Source organism: Numida meleagris, chromosome 1 (genome assembly GCF_002078875.1).
Source record: "Numida meleagris isolate 19003 breed g44 Domestic line chromosome 1, NumMel1.0, whole genome shotgun sequence".
NCBI lineage: Eukaryota > Metazoa > Chordata > Aves > Galliformes > Numididae > Numida > Numida meleagris.
This window is the reverse complement of record NC_034409.1, coordinates 164,482,274-164,496,762: the sequence shown is the minus strand read 5'-3', so window position 1 is coordinate 164,496,762 and position 14,489 is coordinate 164,482,274. Positions and strand designations below refer to the sequence as shown.

The following is a 14,489-nucleotide window of genomic DNA, read 5'->3' as shown; positions in this document are numbered from 1 at the left end:
GTAGAAATGGGACAAAATTCACTCTGACAAAATGAATGATTATAATGATGCCTTCATTAGTTTTGTAAATGTAGAGCTCCTCTTCCTTCACTTGACTGTCATAGAGGATTTTGGGGGGTGAAGAACAGGCCACTGTCTGTCTCAGCTTCCTGGGAATTAAGCCTGTTCTTTGCCATGCTTCCCAAGATTAGTTCAGGGTGGTTTTCTGCATACAAAAAATCAGGTGGGAGTTGGAGAAATTTGAACTGACTTCACAACACAGATTTGTTTCTGGGATCAAGGTGATGTTGGTCCCACATTTGTTTTACTGTGCAGCCTGAGTCCCATCTGTTGGCAGTGGGAAGCCTACCTTGCAGGTAGGTATCATGCTGTGTTCCCCAGGCAGCTATGTGGCCAGACCTGGGCTTTGTGTTTATGCATACCAGCTGCTTCCTACCTGTGAGCAGTACCTAGAAAATATGTTTGTGTATCAAGAGGACGACAAAGCTTATTGCTGAAGAAAGAGAAATCTGAAAACAGAAAGTCTATGTGTGGTGTCCATTCAGAAAGTGTGCAGATTGACTGCATGACAGGGAACATAGTGAAAAAGCTGCAGTGGCTAAGGATGCGGGGAGTATTAACTTCCTCTGATTTCATCACATTTGAAAATTTTCTGGGGAAAGAAAGGAAAAAGATTCTGAAAGAATTCAAGGAGGCTATGTGAGCTCTTCATTCACTGTCTAGCTGCCACTTAGAAAGACCCTTGGAGACTGAGACACACGCACTATGTTCAGTGCCTCTAGAAAGAGGTAAGGTGCAAAGATTATTAGATTTTAGGATTCCCAGAGGAACAAATTTGGAACAGAAGACAGGTCATGGAAAGAGAAAAAAAATGAAGTAGTATCTCTAATTTCACAACTGTAGGTACTCATTAAGGTAAAAAAGATTTGTTATTTTCTCAAAGTGATTTTAAGATACTACTTATCTAGTTGAAATCACAAGAGAATTCTTAAAGTTGGAGTTTCTTAATACTCATGCTTTCCAAAGGGAAATAAGTATTCTGGATTTCAACTCTGTAGTATTTGACTGGGAAACTTTCAAGTGCCATGAAGGGATAAGAGCAATGTATGATACAAGTGCCACCCTCTTCCATAAGTGTAAGTGGAGAAACAAATCATGCCTCATAAATGCAATTGCCTCTTCTCCCATCATATTATACAAAGCCAGTCATAACATATTCTGATTTCAGTGAAACAGTTGATATATTACAATCAAGACAACTTAAAGGAATTAAACTTGTCTGAAAGGCTATAGGCAATGGCTGATAATCATAAGTAAAATACTTATTTAGAGCTGATGCCCAGCAGTACATGCAGAACCACACAGTGAACGCAAGTGTGTTTAATGTTGCCAATAATAAGTGAGAAAGAAAGAAATACTGAGCATCCAGAAGGTTTCAGAATTTGTTTAATAGCAATTTTATTTCCTGCACCTGGAGATGAGACACTCCACAATGCCACTGTATGCTTGTTGCTGCTGTAAGCTTGTTGCTTGCATTCTACATGACAAATCTTTCTTGAATGCACAGCTGTATGGAGTTTGTTGTATGCATAGGAATGTTTCCAAACTTAGGGAACTGATCTCCCATTTGTTGAACCTCACCAAAGCACGTAAGTGGAGAACGCTACCTTTAGTCTGGGGTGATCCATCCTGGAGGGTCTAGTATGGTTTTCTTAAAGTTTCAGGACATATTGGTCTAGCTGATTCTAATGAATTAATAGTTACATAGTGGAGAATTTCACAGGAAATCAGTAGGTGAAAATACAGCCTTCATCCTCAGAATGAGATGGGGGCTGCTCTTATTTTTTACTGTTTATTTGTTTGTTTCCAGCAACCCAGGGAATAAATTACTGGCTTTCCTAAAGCCAGAAAGTACTTTGGAAAATAATAGAGCAGAATAATTGAAACAAAATCAATCCATCCCTTAAGCTCTACTATCAATTTCTATTTGTTCTTTTCTTTTTTTTTTATTTTATAATTGAAGAACATCATGACCAGAGGTCTAGATGCTCTCAGCAGAAAGCACGTGACTTTGGAAAGAGCACCTTCTGTTAACTGGTTATGAATATCAGGTCTGTGCGAAAAGGTTTTGATTTCCATTTCAGAAAGGGGATTCTTCCTCAAGCCCCAAGACCTTGCTAAGAATATATTCAAATGATAGCATCCCATTACAGTTGCCAGAATCTCCATGCCCCTAAATATGATAAGGAAGAATCTTTTTGGCAATAAAGTTTCTGACTCTATATGCGTGCGTGACAAACTGAGCCAAGGCGGGATGAGCTAGGTCTGAAAATCAAGACTCATCTGCAAAGCAGAAGATAGATCTTCTGAAAATCGAATAGTTTCTCAGTAAACTGATCATACACAGAAGGATATATTTGCTAGTAGAGTGGATGATACAGTGGATGCTCTGCAAATAACAAGCTTGTGCTTTTGACGGATGGCTAAAATGATCAAAAAGGTCTCCTGCCTGTTCTCTTTAATGTCAGACAGTGCCTGTAATTATGAAAAATGTTCTGTATATGCATACATTCAATCTGTTATATTGCTCTGTTCTGAAATGATTGACATTTTCACTTTAAATACTCATGCAAAATGCAATTTGTACTTTGTTTTTAAGGTGGAAAAGAATCAGAGGCTCAAGCAAGGCAAAAACAGCAACTGATGTTCATGCAATCTAAATACCAACAAAAGGTCAGTAAGAATAAATTTGTTTGTTTGCTTTGAAAATTCAAAAAAAGCTTTTCATGAGCTGTTTCATATGACTATAAATTAAACTCACAGCTGCTTGACAAAAGAAAGTCATGAAACCTAAAGAAAGCTGCAGAAAACTAGAAACAAATGATCCGCACCAAAGAAAATGAGAAATCTGTCTATAAATATGTAGCAAGCCATATCACAGATCATATCTAAAATGATAACCAGCACAATTGCAAAGTCACTTACATACCCAGCTGTATCTTCCAGCATGCTGCTGACAATTCCACTTGATTTCAATTAATCAATGCAGCTCCCCCATCCAGTACTATAAGTACATAGTAGCTTCTGTTATAAAAGTTATAAATGCTTGTAAGTTACCATTAATCTGTGTATTCTGTGCATGGATGACCATTTATCAGTCCCAGATTTCTCAGCCGTCCTAAAACCAATATTTGAAGTAACGGTTGCACAGTCTGTCTTATTCAATGTCTCATTTTAAGAAAAAATTCAGGAAACTGATCAAACACAAGAGTCAAGTGAAGTTACCTTATATATTCTTTGTATGTGCATATGTAAAATATTATTTTATGTTTATGTCACGTAGCACAAGAGAGAAGAATATGTGAAAGCAAGAAAAGCAGCTGAAGAAGCCGAAATCCTGAAAAAGAAAGCAATTCAGAGAGAAAAGGTAAAACATGGATACTAGAGAGTTGGAACCATATAACAAATGCTCATTAAATGAAATGATGGTCCTGTATAACATCATGCGGTTAGGAAATCCAGTCCTTCTTCTATTAGTAGCTCAATGAAGAATATCTGGCCTAATGTTCTTTTGGGTTTTTGGCTCTTCAGAAATTCAGCCATTTGGTTGCATTCAACTTGAGGAGTTAGAGAACACTAGGGTCAGGACAAGTGTTGTGAATATTGATACAGCTTATAAAATTGATTTGGCATGAGCTTCCTCTGTAAGATTTGGCTGTGGCAAGTGGCACAGAGACTTCATAATAATCCGTAATTGCCTGCTGTACACAGAGGGAGAATACAGGAGAATCCAGCCTGTTGTGGTGGAAAATGTATTCAAAGCATGAAAAGGTTGTTATAGTCTAACTGCATTGTGCTGAGTGCCCCCTGAAATGCTGATACCTCTCCAGCCTACGTAGCTTGCACATTCAGGTGCATTGCTAAAATGTAAGAACACATTTCCTACTAGCATTGGCCACATATTGACACTAGGGACAGCTCACTTTCAGATCTTCAGTTTTATTTACATTTGTTTGTCTCTGAGTTATTCCCACAACGATTTCTTGTCTTGTGCTCCATAAGCCTATGGAAAAATTCATCCATTACTCCTTGTGGAGACCAAGTAGCACTTGGTTGAAAACGTAACATGGAATTTAAATGAAAAAAGAGAAGAGGAGAAGCATGGTACTGATATGTACAATAGTAATAAGGGAAAGGGAGATTTCAGGTTTGCAAAACAATAAAAATGATCTTCTATGTGGAAGCTGAAGGCTGAGAGTTAATTCCCAAATCATCACTACTGGATTGCGTGCAAGGAGGTACATAAACAGAAATAACCTGAATTGCCTCTGGATGAGGCTTACTCTATTCTCATTCTTTTTGTGGTTAGTATTAGGCTTTGGTAATAAGCCCATACACAACAACTCTCATGGGCAATAAGTAGTAACATCTGAAAATGTCGTTACCGGTTACCAGCTCATGTATAGCTCCAGAAGCAGTGGCAATAGCAATGGTAGAAAGGGGATTCATTATATTTTATTCAGCTATTAAGTATATGTTGTTTGCCCATGGGCATTGGACAAGAAAAATGTTGCAAGCCTGCAATAATTTGTAGTTATACCTGGAAAATATGTTGATGTATCTGTTTTCTTTTCATGCTCTTTAATTTCCTTACTTTCACACCCACAGATTATAAAATCTTTATAGGTGTTGTAGACAGTAAAACTGTATCAGTTTCTTCTAAAGGAGAGTGCAACATCATGGCGAACGTCTTTGCCAAACAAACTGTTTAATTTGAACAAATAAACTTACATCCACATAGCAAGCGAACAAAACTGAGAAGCATGAAATGTCACTATTAACCTTAATTTGTGTATTCGAATTGTCTTCTATAACAGTAATTAAGCTGACGAAGATTCCTTCTTGGAATACGCTAATATATTAAAAAGTCAACTCTGTAAAGAAAAGCATGCTACAAAGTCACTGAATGGTGTTGATTTGGCCATCTCACTCTGCCTCCTGATGGAGTAGGCTCCAGAGGCCTACGTATAATGGAAAAGGAATTTTAAAGAACTGGTTGCGTAGGCACTATAGGTTTCCAAAGGAGAGAAACTTTGTTTTTTAAAGTCATAGATTGGTAGACCACTGCACCTGCAAAGCATCAGTGGAGAGCAAGTCTTTCTGCAGTTTTACAAACCTTCTTCTCGCTGGCCAGTCTTTTTGCTCAACAAAAACCATATTGTCTAACAGTCTGAAAGGAGGCACCAGCTAACTGACTTTATTGACAAAGACCCTGAAACTTTCACAGTTGGAGAGCTACTTTGCCAACAAACACAAATGGTGAAGCCCTACAGACTCAGGAGATGTTTATGTCATTGCTTAAATACTTGTTTTGTACAGAAAAGCAACATCCACTCTTCTTTTATCTATGATAAAAAATGAGCATCTGCCAAAGCAGTATTCAAATGTAGGTCTGTGTGACCGTGTACAAGAGTTCACCTGCCTGACCCTCATATTCTTTAATTGACCATGAGGTTAGCTGCTGGAATAACGACACTCTTGGTATTGACCTTGTCTCTCTCCAGGTCCTAGACAGAAGGTGGATCCTTCCCTCACCATTTTATATTCCACAGGGCCAGTCTGTGTGAAATCCACAAATCTCTGTGTGTAGCAGTGAGTGGAATTTGGAATCACTTGTGTTCAGCATCAGGCAGCTCATCCTGTGCCTGGTTTGATTTGTCTATGGGGTAACTCTGGACTGCATGAATTTGGCTTTTCTTTACCCTTAAGCTAGAGTGCTCACAGAAATAATTTTACAGAGATCTTGTAATGTTAGCAGGGGAGTTCCTGTTTCTGTATTTCTCCCTAGTGCTGAGATATGTGTCTGATCTTCAGAAAGTGTAGGAATACAAGAGAAGCAGCATTATTCACTCATTAGCAGCAGGCATCTGTAGTTTGGTATCTTTTTTTATGCTTCACATGACAGATCTTGACCAGATTGAGCCATAATTTCCTTTGAGTCTTTTGGATGAAAGGGCCGTCAGAGTTTCCAAGAAAATAAACAAGTGGTTGATATTTGGTTCCCTGGTTTTTAAACTTTATGTATTTTTGCTATACATCAAACAGTTTAACTTCAGTGTGCTGCACATTTTTATTTCCTGTCCTTCAATTTATGTTCCTGTTATCCTGCCTTTGGCATTTCCTCTGTATATTTTAAATGTTGGCAGCATATGAACAGATGAGAAGATTTGAAGGGAAAACGCTCAGTGTAATTTTACTACATGGAACTTTCTTACTTTTGCTTTTACATTACGTAGTAACAGTCCTGCCATCTTTAGAACCTGTCCTATTTAGAACAAACTGTCATTTAATTTTATTCTTTATCAAATCGTATGCTCTTTAGTTTGGCTGTATTAATCATCATGAATGGCCTTTTTTGGGAATTTGTTAAAACCAGGCACTTTGCAGACCTTCTGCTAATGCTTTTCAACATGTTTACCTTCAATATCACAGCTGTTTCATGCTTGGCTTTGTTTTTGAGAGCTGTGCCAAATGTGGAGTGCTTTGGCAACCCCTACTGATAGATTGTCATTAGTTAGAGAATGTTGCAGTCTCATTTCCCATCATTTGTGTCCTAAGCAAGGGTCCTGGGGTAAACCTCCACATTAGGAAGCAATTGCACCACCATTTCTGGAGTTCTCCTCAGGCTGCATTTTGGTGGGAAAGAAATAGGATATCTCCTTTTTTTTTTTTTTTTTTTTTAAATGTTGTGGGATTTGAGGGTGATACTGTGATACTTGAAGGATTTTATTTGTCAAAGTTAATAACACTGTTGTTCTATTAGAAGCTGGATCAGGGTAGCTCCAATGATCTTTGGATTCGAACTGTAAGGGAGGCTTGCAATATGATGGTGGATCTTGTGTCAAATGCTCTTTCAGAGATAGAGGTTTCAGCTTTCACAACTGAGCAGTGATTGTGCAAAGCGTGAGAACTGCCACTGCTGCCATGAGGGTATCTCTTGCCAATAGTAGATGCCATTGGATTTTTTTGTCTTTTTTTTCTTCTCACGTCAATTTGCATGGATGAGCGGGAGTCTTTTGCCTAAAAATCATCCTTCTCTGGATGGAAGGGTTAGAAGCAAAGAAGATGTTCATTCCTTGAACACTATCAGAATTGATAGTTAAAGCCTAAAGCTCCTCAAGGAACTCTCCTTGCAACTTCTCACCAACCACAAAGTGGGATCTTGGTCTCAAGATGTATGAGAAGTGAAATCATGGCTTGGCACTTATGATTTGTTACTTTTAATACACCAAACTGCCTTCTGACTGCTCTGCCACTGGACGTAACAACAGCCTATGTGTCAAAAAAAATTGGCTTGCCTCCTTTTTACTGGAATTTCACTTGAGCTACATATTGCTGCTCTGAGAGGGAGTTGAAATTGCCCTTCCATTGGAAAACATTCAGTTGTATGTTGAAGCACCTGATTGTTTTTGTGATATTCAGATTTTCCCAGGAGTTTTGTGTCAAGTTTTTCGTTGACTCTTGCACTGCATGTGGTATCTGAGGTGGAATAACACTGGATAAGCAAGCATAAATGTCTCCCATTCTCATCAACCTTAGCACTTATTCAAATTGGCCAGAATGTGATGCTCCTGAAGGCCATATGTCTATGTTCTTGAATCATTTGTTTCCAGTGCTTTGTGATTATGATCACTTTTTGTGTTCTGCTTCTCATCCTCTACCTTCACACTTCTTGCTATAACCAGTGTTGCATCAGTCATTGGAAGAGATGGTCCTAACAGCAGCACAAGAGCTGAGGATCTGTGAGGCTCCTGGTGAGGGTACATCTGTCTGCCAGGACCATGGTGTATTTTTCTGTTTGATACTGGTCTCTTGATGAATTTACTAGGAGCTGTTTGTCTGGTCATGTTTGAGTACTTTAAAATTTGGGATTGGGTCACTTGTGTACCCAACTACTGCTGAAATTTTTAGAATCAGAGTATTGAAATGCTTGAATTGAAATAATCAATATTTGTTTCTTCCTGACTAGAAATCTCAAGTATGTTTTCTTTTTCTAATGCTGTAGGCAGAGAGACTTGAAGTTAAAAAAAGGCAACAAGAAATGCAAAGAAGAGAGATGCTCCTTGAAGATCAACTTCAGTAAGTAAAATTTGAAATTTCCTCCTTAAATTCCCTTATTTGCTTATTCTTTTAATTTGGGGGATTGGGGCTTTTTTGCTTGTTTGTTTATTTTCTTTTGGATAGTCTGGGGATTAAGAAGGGTTTGGCTTCTGTTGTTTGTTTCACTTTTTTTTACTTGAAATATTCCAAGCCTACTACATACCTTAATCTGTGAGCTCTGGTTCAGCAGATTTCCCTTAGCTTCTCAAAACATACATTTTGAAATGAAAACTGTAGGTTATGGACTGACTTAGTGTTTTCTTTCTCTAACTGAGTCAATATGCGATCATTCAATCCAAGACTAATTATCAAAACAGTATCTAAATTACATACCCACCCATGTATTTTAGTGACTAGTAAAGAAATCTAACCCACATGGGGAAAAAATGAGAACTTCCTATATTTAGCATAGTTCTACAGCTTAATGCAGAGATCTGTTGTGAAGATCTGTTTCCCAATAATCTCTCTTTAACGTAAGATTTATATATGGCTTAACTCTTGACATAATTAATTCTATTGGCAGTGAGGTTCCTGCCTTGCTAATTCACTCTGCCCTACTTATTTATTTTTAACTGATCCAGACCACCTCTATCACAGAATTAAAACACCATGCTGTTCAGTCACCTTTACCTTTTTTATCTTCTGCTCCTGAAATTACTCACCTTTGTTTCTAGCATGATTGATTGCTCTTTCCTCCTGTGTGACCTTCGGGGGAGTAACTTTTGTCCCATGCTAGAAGCTCCAGTTCCTTCATCATTTGCCGAGACTCTTCTCTAATCTATAGACATTTTAGAGCTTTCTCACTGATCTCAACCTTTCTTGACATCTTTAGTTTATTTCTTCCTGTTTGTCTTTAGGTAGGGCACTTTCCTAAAATATATTGTCAATGTTTGTCTCTAGATACTGGTATTTTGCAGTTTGACCTCTATCCCAGTGTGTTTTTCACCCCAGTACACCTCAATTTCTCAGGATTTCTGAAGACCATGCACAGCTTGGTATCTCTGTTCCTTTATAGACACCTTCATGCTTTTTGAGCCTAACCCAACCACAAACTCTTCAAATCTTTTCAGTACAGGGTCCTCTGTTATGGGAGTCTTTCCTAAGGGAATTGTGAGGGTTCTTATCTTCCTGTTCAGCCTGTTTTTTGCCTTAAGGCTTATTCAGTTGTGAATGGAGATGTATCTCTTCCTTTCTCTCATCTTCCCCGTCTGTAACTTTTTGTTCCTCACAGTGAAAAGAATTCTGCTGGGATGCTTTTTATGTTGCAAGTAAGCTTGGTCTTGTCAAAAGCAATTTCAAATGATACATCTTCATTTTGGCAATTAGTCTCCAGGTGGTGTAGGGACTTACACTGGCAAGGCACTAACTGGTAACTTTTTGTCCACTGATGTAGGAGAGCCTTGTGAGCCTTCAGCTGGTGACGTCCCAGGAAACTAAACTGACTGATACTTTTGATGTTAAAAAACGACTGTGTGCTCCCTTGCAGCACAGTTTGTGTCTAACTGTAAAAAGATTATTTGTATATGCTGTTTATTAAACATAAACCTGGAGAATCCTGTAGATTTGGAAAGAGGTGAGCTGAAAGCCTATCTACAGTGAACGCAATTTTGGTTAACCAAAAACCTTTCCTATTGTACAGAATAATATTACTGCCTTTAATGGTCCAATGAAGTCCTCTGCTGGGCAGAGGAAGGAGGGCCTTGGGCAATGGATTAATCACCAGATATTGCTGAGGTTATATTGCTAAGATACGTTTGTGTTTTAGAATACAATATCCTGTTGTAACAGGAAGATGCTGTGTGACATCTCAGATCTTGTAAAGTTAACTCCATTGATATACTGCTAGTTATTAGAAACATGTTTGCAGAAAAATGCTTGGTGTTTAAAGCAGTTGTGTGCTTTTTGCACACAATAGAGAGATTCATTACTTCCATCATGTGATAGCCTATGTCTAGCAGCAAAACGAACAAATATGAGGTTGTGCCCCTTTCCTCACTGTCTCTTCTAGGAATGTTTTGATCTCCTTCCCTGCTTGCTGGGAGAAGGGCAAGGAGGGTCATGCACTGCACGTAAAGCAGTGACCTCTGCAAAGTCATGGCCTGTGGAGCCATTTCAAAAGATAGGTTGCCTTATTAGTCTGTCCTCTCTAAGCATCTATAGCAGCAACATCACTATTTCCTGAGGAGATCAATGCCTACCAGTGGTCTCGTTAGCTGGGAAACCTTTTAAATTGATCACCACATTCAGTTGTGTCTTCCTACACAGGGTACAGCCGAATGAGTCCCTCTCTGGTATGCAATGCTACTTCTATTTGATTTGGAAAGGCAGTTATGGTTCTTGTGTCATTAACATACTCTACCAATAAAGTATGATACTGTCTAGAAGTTCCTTTTTCAGATGAAATTCCTGTCACTATCAAAAACATGAACTTCCTAGTGAAATCCCCTCTCAAAGAGTGTAATGTGAAATGAGCAAATGCCAAAAAGAAAAACTGCCCAAAGCCTTGTCCCCTGCCTGCAGAATACAGGTATTTCCTATCTCCTAAAACCTTTCTTAGCTTCTTTATGTAAAACTGGCCTTTGAAAGTCAGCTGTATGTATTATCGCAGTTGCTTGATGAAGTGTTGGTGTCTTGTGAGAATGAGGTCTGGACACACGTGCAGAGTGTTAAGGAAAAGGCTGCAAGTCTCTCCCTGTCGGGATCAGCAGCTCCTCTGTCTCAGGTGAATGCATGCTCTATCAGGTAACTAAACTGGGCAAAACTCACAAAGTATGTCCTAAAGTAGTTTTGTATAAAAAGTCTGAGCTACATGCAGGAACAGACTTTGGTCTGAGGAGTTGCTGCATGGCAGAATTGCTATGGTTGGTGCTTACAGAAAAGAAGCACTTGAGAGACTTACTGGTGATAGCGTTGCTGTAGTTCTGCCTCTGTAGGTACCAGTTCTAGAAAATATGGAGCATGTGCATGCATTTCTACTGGAAGTTGATATATGAAATGGATTCCTTTATTCTCAGGAATAGTTTCTTTGAAGCATTTTACATTGGTGGCCTGTGGTAGAAACTGTATTTCTGTCAGATTGTATTAAGAGATAATAAATGCTTTTGTAGCCCTTGCTTAGCAATCACCTAATTCTTGTGAGGAAAGAACTGAGTGTAACTTTCCAAATGAGAATGAAGAAGAGGCTCGATGGTTGACCCAGGACTTTTCAGGATGTCCCTCTTTACTCAGGACACAAAAATTGCTTTTTAAACAAATTACTATTTAAGGGAATGCCACCTCATGGCTTGCTTTTCTCTGTGGCTTGTGTGAATGCTCTTTTCAAGCTACGCTAATCTGAGCCTGAACTGCAGGGTATCCCACCACAAGGTTTTAGCCCAACTCTCTGATAAAGTGCTTTCATTTAATTTGGATTTGATTTCCCAGAAACTATAGTGTTGGGTGTGCTGTACCACATTTCTAATAGCTGTCTACTGATTTATGTAAAGAGAAAAGCGGTCTAGCACATAGGGTTTCTTTTTAATAGCACGTGATGTCCTTTGTATTACTTCCTCCTTCCCTTTGTTACATGCTTATCTCCCTATTTTTGTGTAGGTTTTACTCCTGTAGAAATTTCTGGCACTGTTGTACTCTGGTACATGTGTGCACTTGATATACTCAGCTCAGAATTTGGAGCTGGAAGCACAATTTGCCACAGTGCCTCTGAGTGCATATTCCAAACACAGTGCAGGAGTTACACCAAACCAAGCTGATATACACTCACCTGCCAAAGCAGTTTTCTCAAAAGTCATAAAATGCAAGAAAATAAAACCTGAATCAAAGCAGAATTTTTATTTATTTCTCTATTTTTACAGGATAAATACTCATGTCCTTGCTAGTTTTCAGTCCTCTGTGATGTGTGGTTCAAACAGCAGGCTGGTAACAAATTTTCCCCACAGAAGTGCAAATGTAAACCTGACCAGACTTTTAATGTAGGTTGCTAAAGAGAGTGAAAGAGAGCTCACACAAAAAGGTTTGCAGCCTTGAGAATCTTTTGTTTGCTTTTTTTCACCACAGTGGTCTTCGTTTTGTTCATTTGCTCCTGATTATTTTAAGCGTTGTCAATTATTTAGCTAACAGGCAGAAAACTAGGCTTTTATAGACATCCAAAGGGACTCTCTTGAGTGTAATAATGAAGGCAGTTTATTGAATGCCTGTGAGGTTGCTTTCTAATTGTATACATTAATCTGCCCATGCAAGCTGGCTGAAAATATAGAAGCAGATTGCACATGCAGATGGAGCACACAGAATGGAAGATCTATGCAATAGACTTATACAAAACTGCATTTTCCTTAAAACTGGATTTATGCTTATTGCTTCAGATAATAAATGGAACTTGATGTTTAAAATAACTTCCGAGAACATTGGATGAGTTGGTGGGAGGAAAGAATAGCTTAGCGGTATTATTTCATTCAGTCAGGAAAACAAAAAAAGCAAGTAGGTTGACAGGAAAAATTAGTTTTGGGTGTGAGTGGGAAGTGATGAAAATAATTCTGCTGAGAAAGTTCCTATTTTTTAAAAACTATTTTTACACTTTCTTGAAGTCTTACACCTAAAATGAACAAATGCCACATTTTTTGTCCTAATCCCCTAGAATGGGAACTCATGCCCAAGGACTTTGGCTACTAGCCAAAGATAGCTCAGTTTTGATCACTGTTATTAGGTTTGTGCAAGTTCTGCTTGGCAAACTTGTGCATTACTCCCAGTGAAGTCTGTAAATTCTTCTTGAAACTTGATATGTAGCTTTTGGAAGCTAGGCTGGAAAGCAAGTGAACTACATAATCAGGATGGCCTTTCTTCCCACTAAAGGGCAATGGGGAAGAGCCATCCATATCACACAGGAATGTAATGGGTTAGTCTTTTCACACTGTATTCTTTCATCTTATAGCTAACTTCCAGCAAAATATGAATACCCACACACACTTGCACCAAAAAATGTTCATCAGCTCATGCTGACAACTTTGCACATAGCTGACATTTACTTTGTCTTCTTTCACAGAATCATAGAATCATAGAACCATAGAATCATAGATAGTAGTTTGTGTTGGAAGGGACCTTTAAGATCATCTAGTTCCAACCTCCCTGCTATACGCAGGGACACCTCCCTCTAGACCAGGTTGCTTAAAGCCCTAGGGAGGGGGCAGCCACAACGTCTCTGGGCAACCTGTTCCAGTGTCTCACCACCCTCACAGTAAAGAATTTCTTCCTAATATCTAATCTAAATCTACCCTCTTCCAGTTTAAAGCTATTTCCCTTTGTCCTGTTGCTACATGCCATTACAAAAGGTGCCTTCTCAGCTTTCGTGTAGGCCCCCTTCAGGTACTAGAAATCTGCTATAAGGTCCCCCCAGAGCCTTCTCTTCTCTAGGCTGAAGAACCCCAGCTCACTCAGCCTGTCCTTGTTGGTGACATGCTCCAGCCCTCTGATCATCTTTGTGGCCGTCCTCTGGATTTGCTCTAAGAGCACAGAACTCAACGCAGTACTCCAGATGGGGTCTCATGAGAGAAGAGGGTCACGCTTCTCTTGATGTAACCCAGGATATGGTTGGCCTTCTGGCCTGCAAGCACACATTTCTGGTTCATATCAAATCTTTCATCAACTGACACTCCCAAATCCCTCTTCTCAGGGCTGCTCTCAAGCCATTCTCTGCCCAATCTGTATCTGGGCTTGGGATTGCCCTGACCCAGGTGCAGGACCTTGCACTTGGCCTTGTTGAACTTCATGAGGTTGGCATAGGCCCAGCTCTCAAGCCTGTCCAGGTCCCTCTGGATGGCATCCCTTCCCTCTAGCATGTCAGCTGCACCACTCACCTTGGTGTCATCTGCCAGCTTACAGAGGTTGCACTCGATCCCACTGTCCATATTGCCTACAAAGATGTTAAATAGCATTGGTCATCCTACTTCCAGCCAGTCTTGTTTGTAGGTCACTTTCGCACTGACAGTGCAAAAGGCAAAGGCTTAACTAAGGAAGGAACAAGAGCAGGGAACAGACCTCTGAGTTTTCTTCCATTAGATCTGCGAGCAATCTGGGCCTGGTCTAACCCTGCCTAATTTTAGGGCTGTAGTAAAAGTGCACCCACTGTGGACTTTCCTGCAATGAAGGACAGATTTTCTTGCAAATAGATTTCAGCATTGTTGAGAAACAGACCTTAATTTCTGAAAAAGTAGATGAAGTCGTTACACTTAGTTAAATACGGTGAAGGGAGAAGTGTAGGTATGCTTCCTGACAATGCAAAAAGATGTGTCTTGCATGAAAATAAGTTTCAGGTTTTGTTTTTGAGAAGATGAGTCCTG

At 39.3% G+C, this 14,489-nt stretch overlaps 1 protein-coding gene across 4 annotated transcripts in view; it reads left to right on the top strand.

The window, feature by feature from the left end:
• EPSTI1 (epithelial stromal interaction 1) overlaps positions 1-14,489 on the top strand; it is a 53,479-nt gene that overhangs the window by 17,056 nt on the left and 21,934 nt on the right. For all 4 annotated transcript variants that reach the window (XM_021375189.1, XM_021375198.1, XM_021375208.1 and 1 more), the window contains exons 5-7: positions 2,660-2,733; positions 3,344-3,427; positions 8,066-8,139. In XM_021375189.1, the coding sequence (XP_021230864.1) occupies positions 2,660-2,733; positions 3,344-3,427; positions 8,066-8,139 (232 nt within the window). The remainder of the gene's footprint in view (positions 1-2,659; positions 2,734-3,343; positions 3,428-8,065; positions 8,140-14,489) is intronic.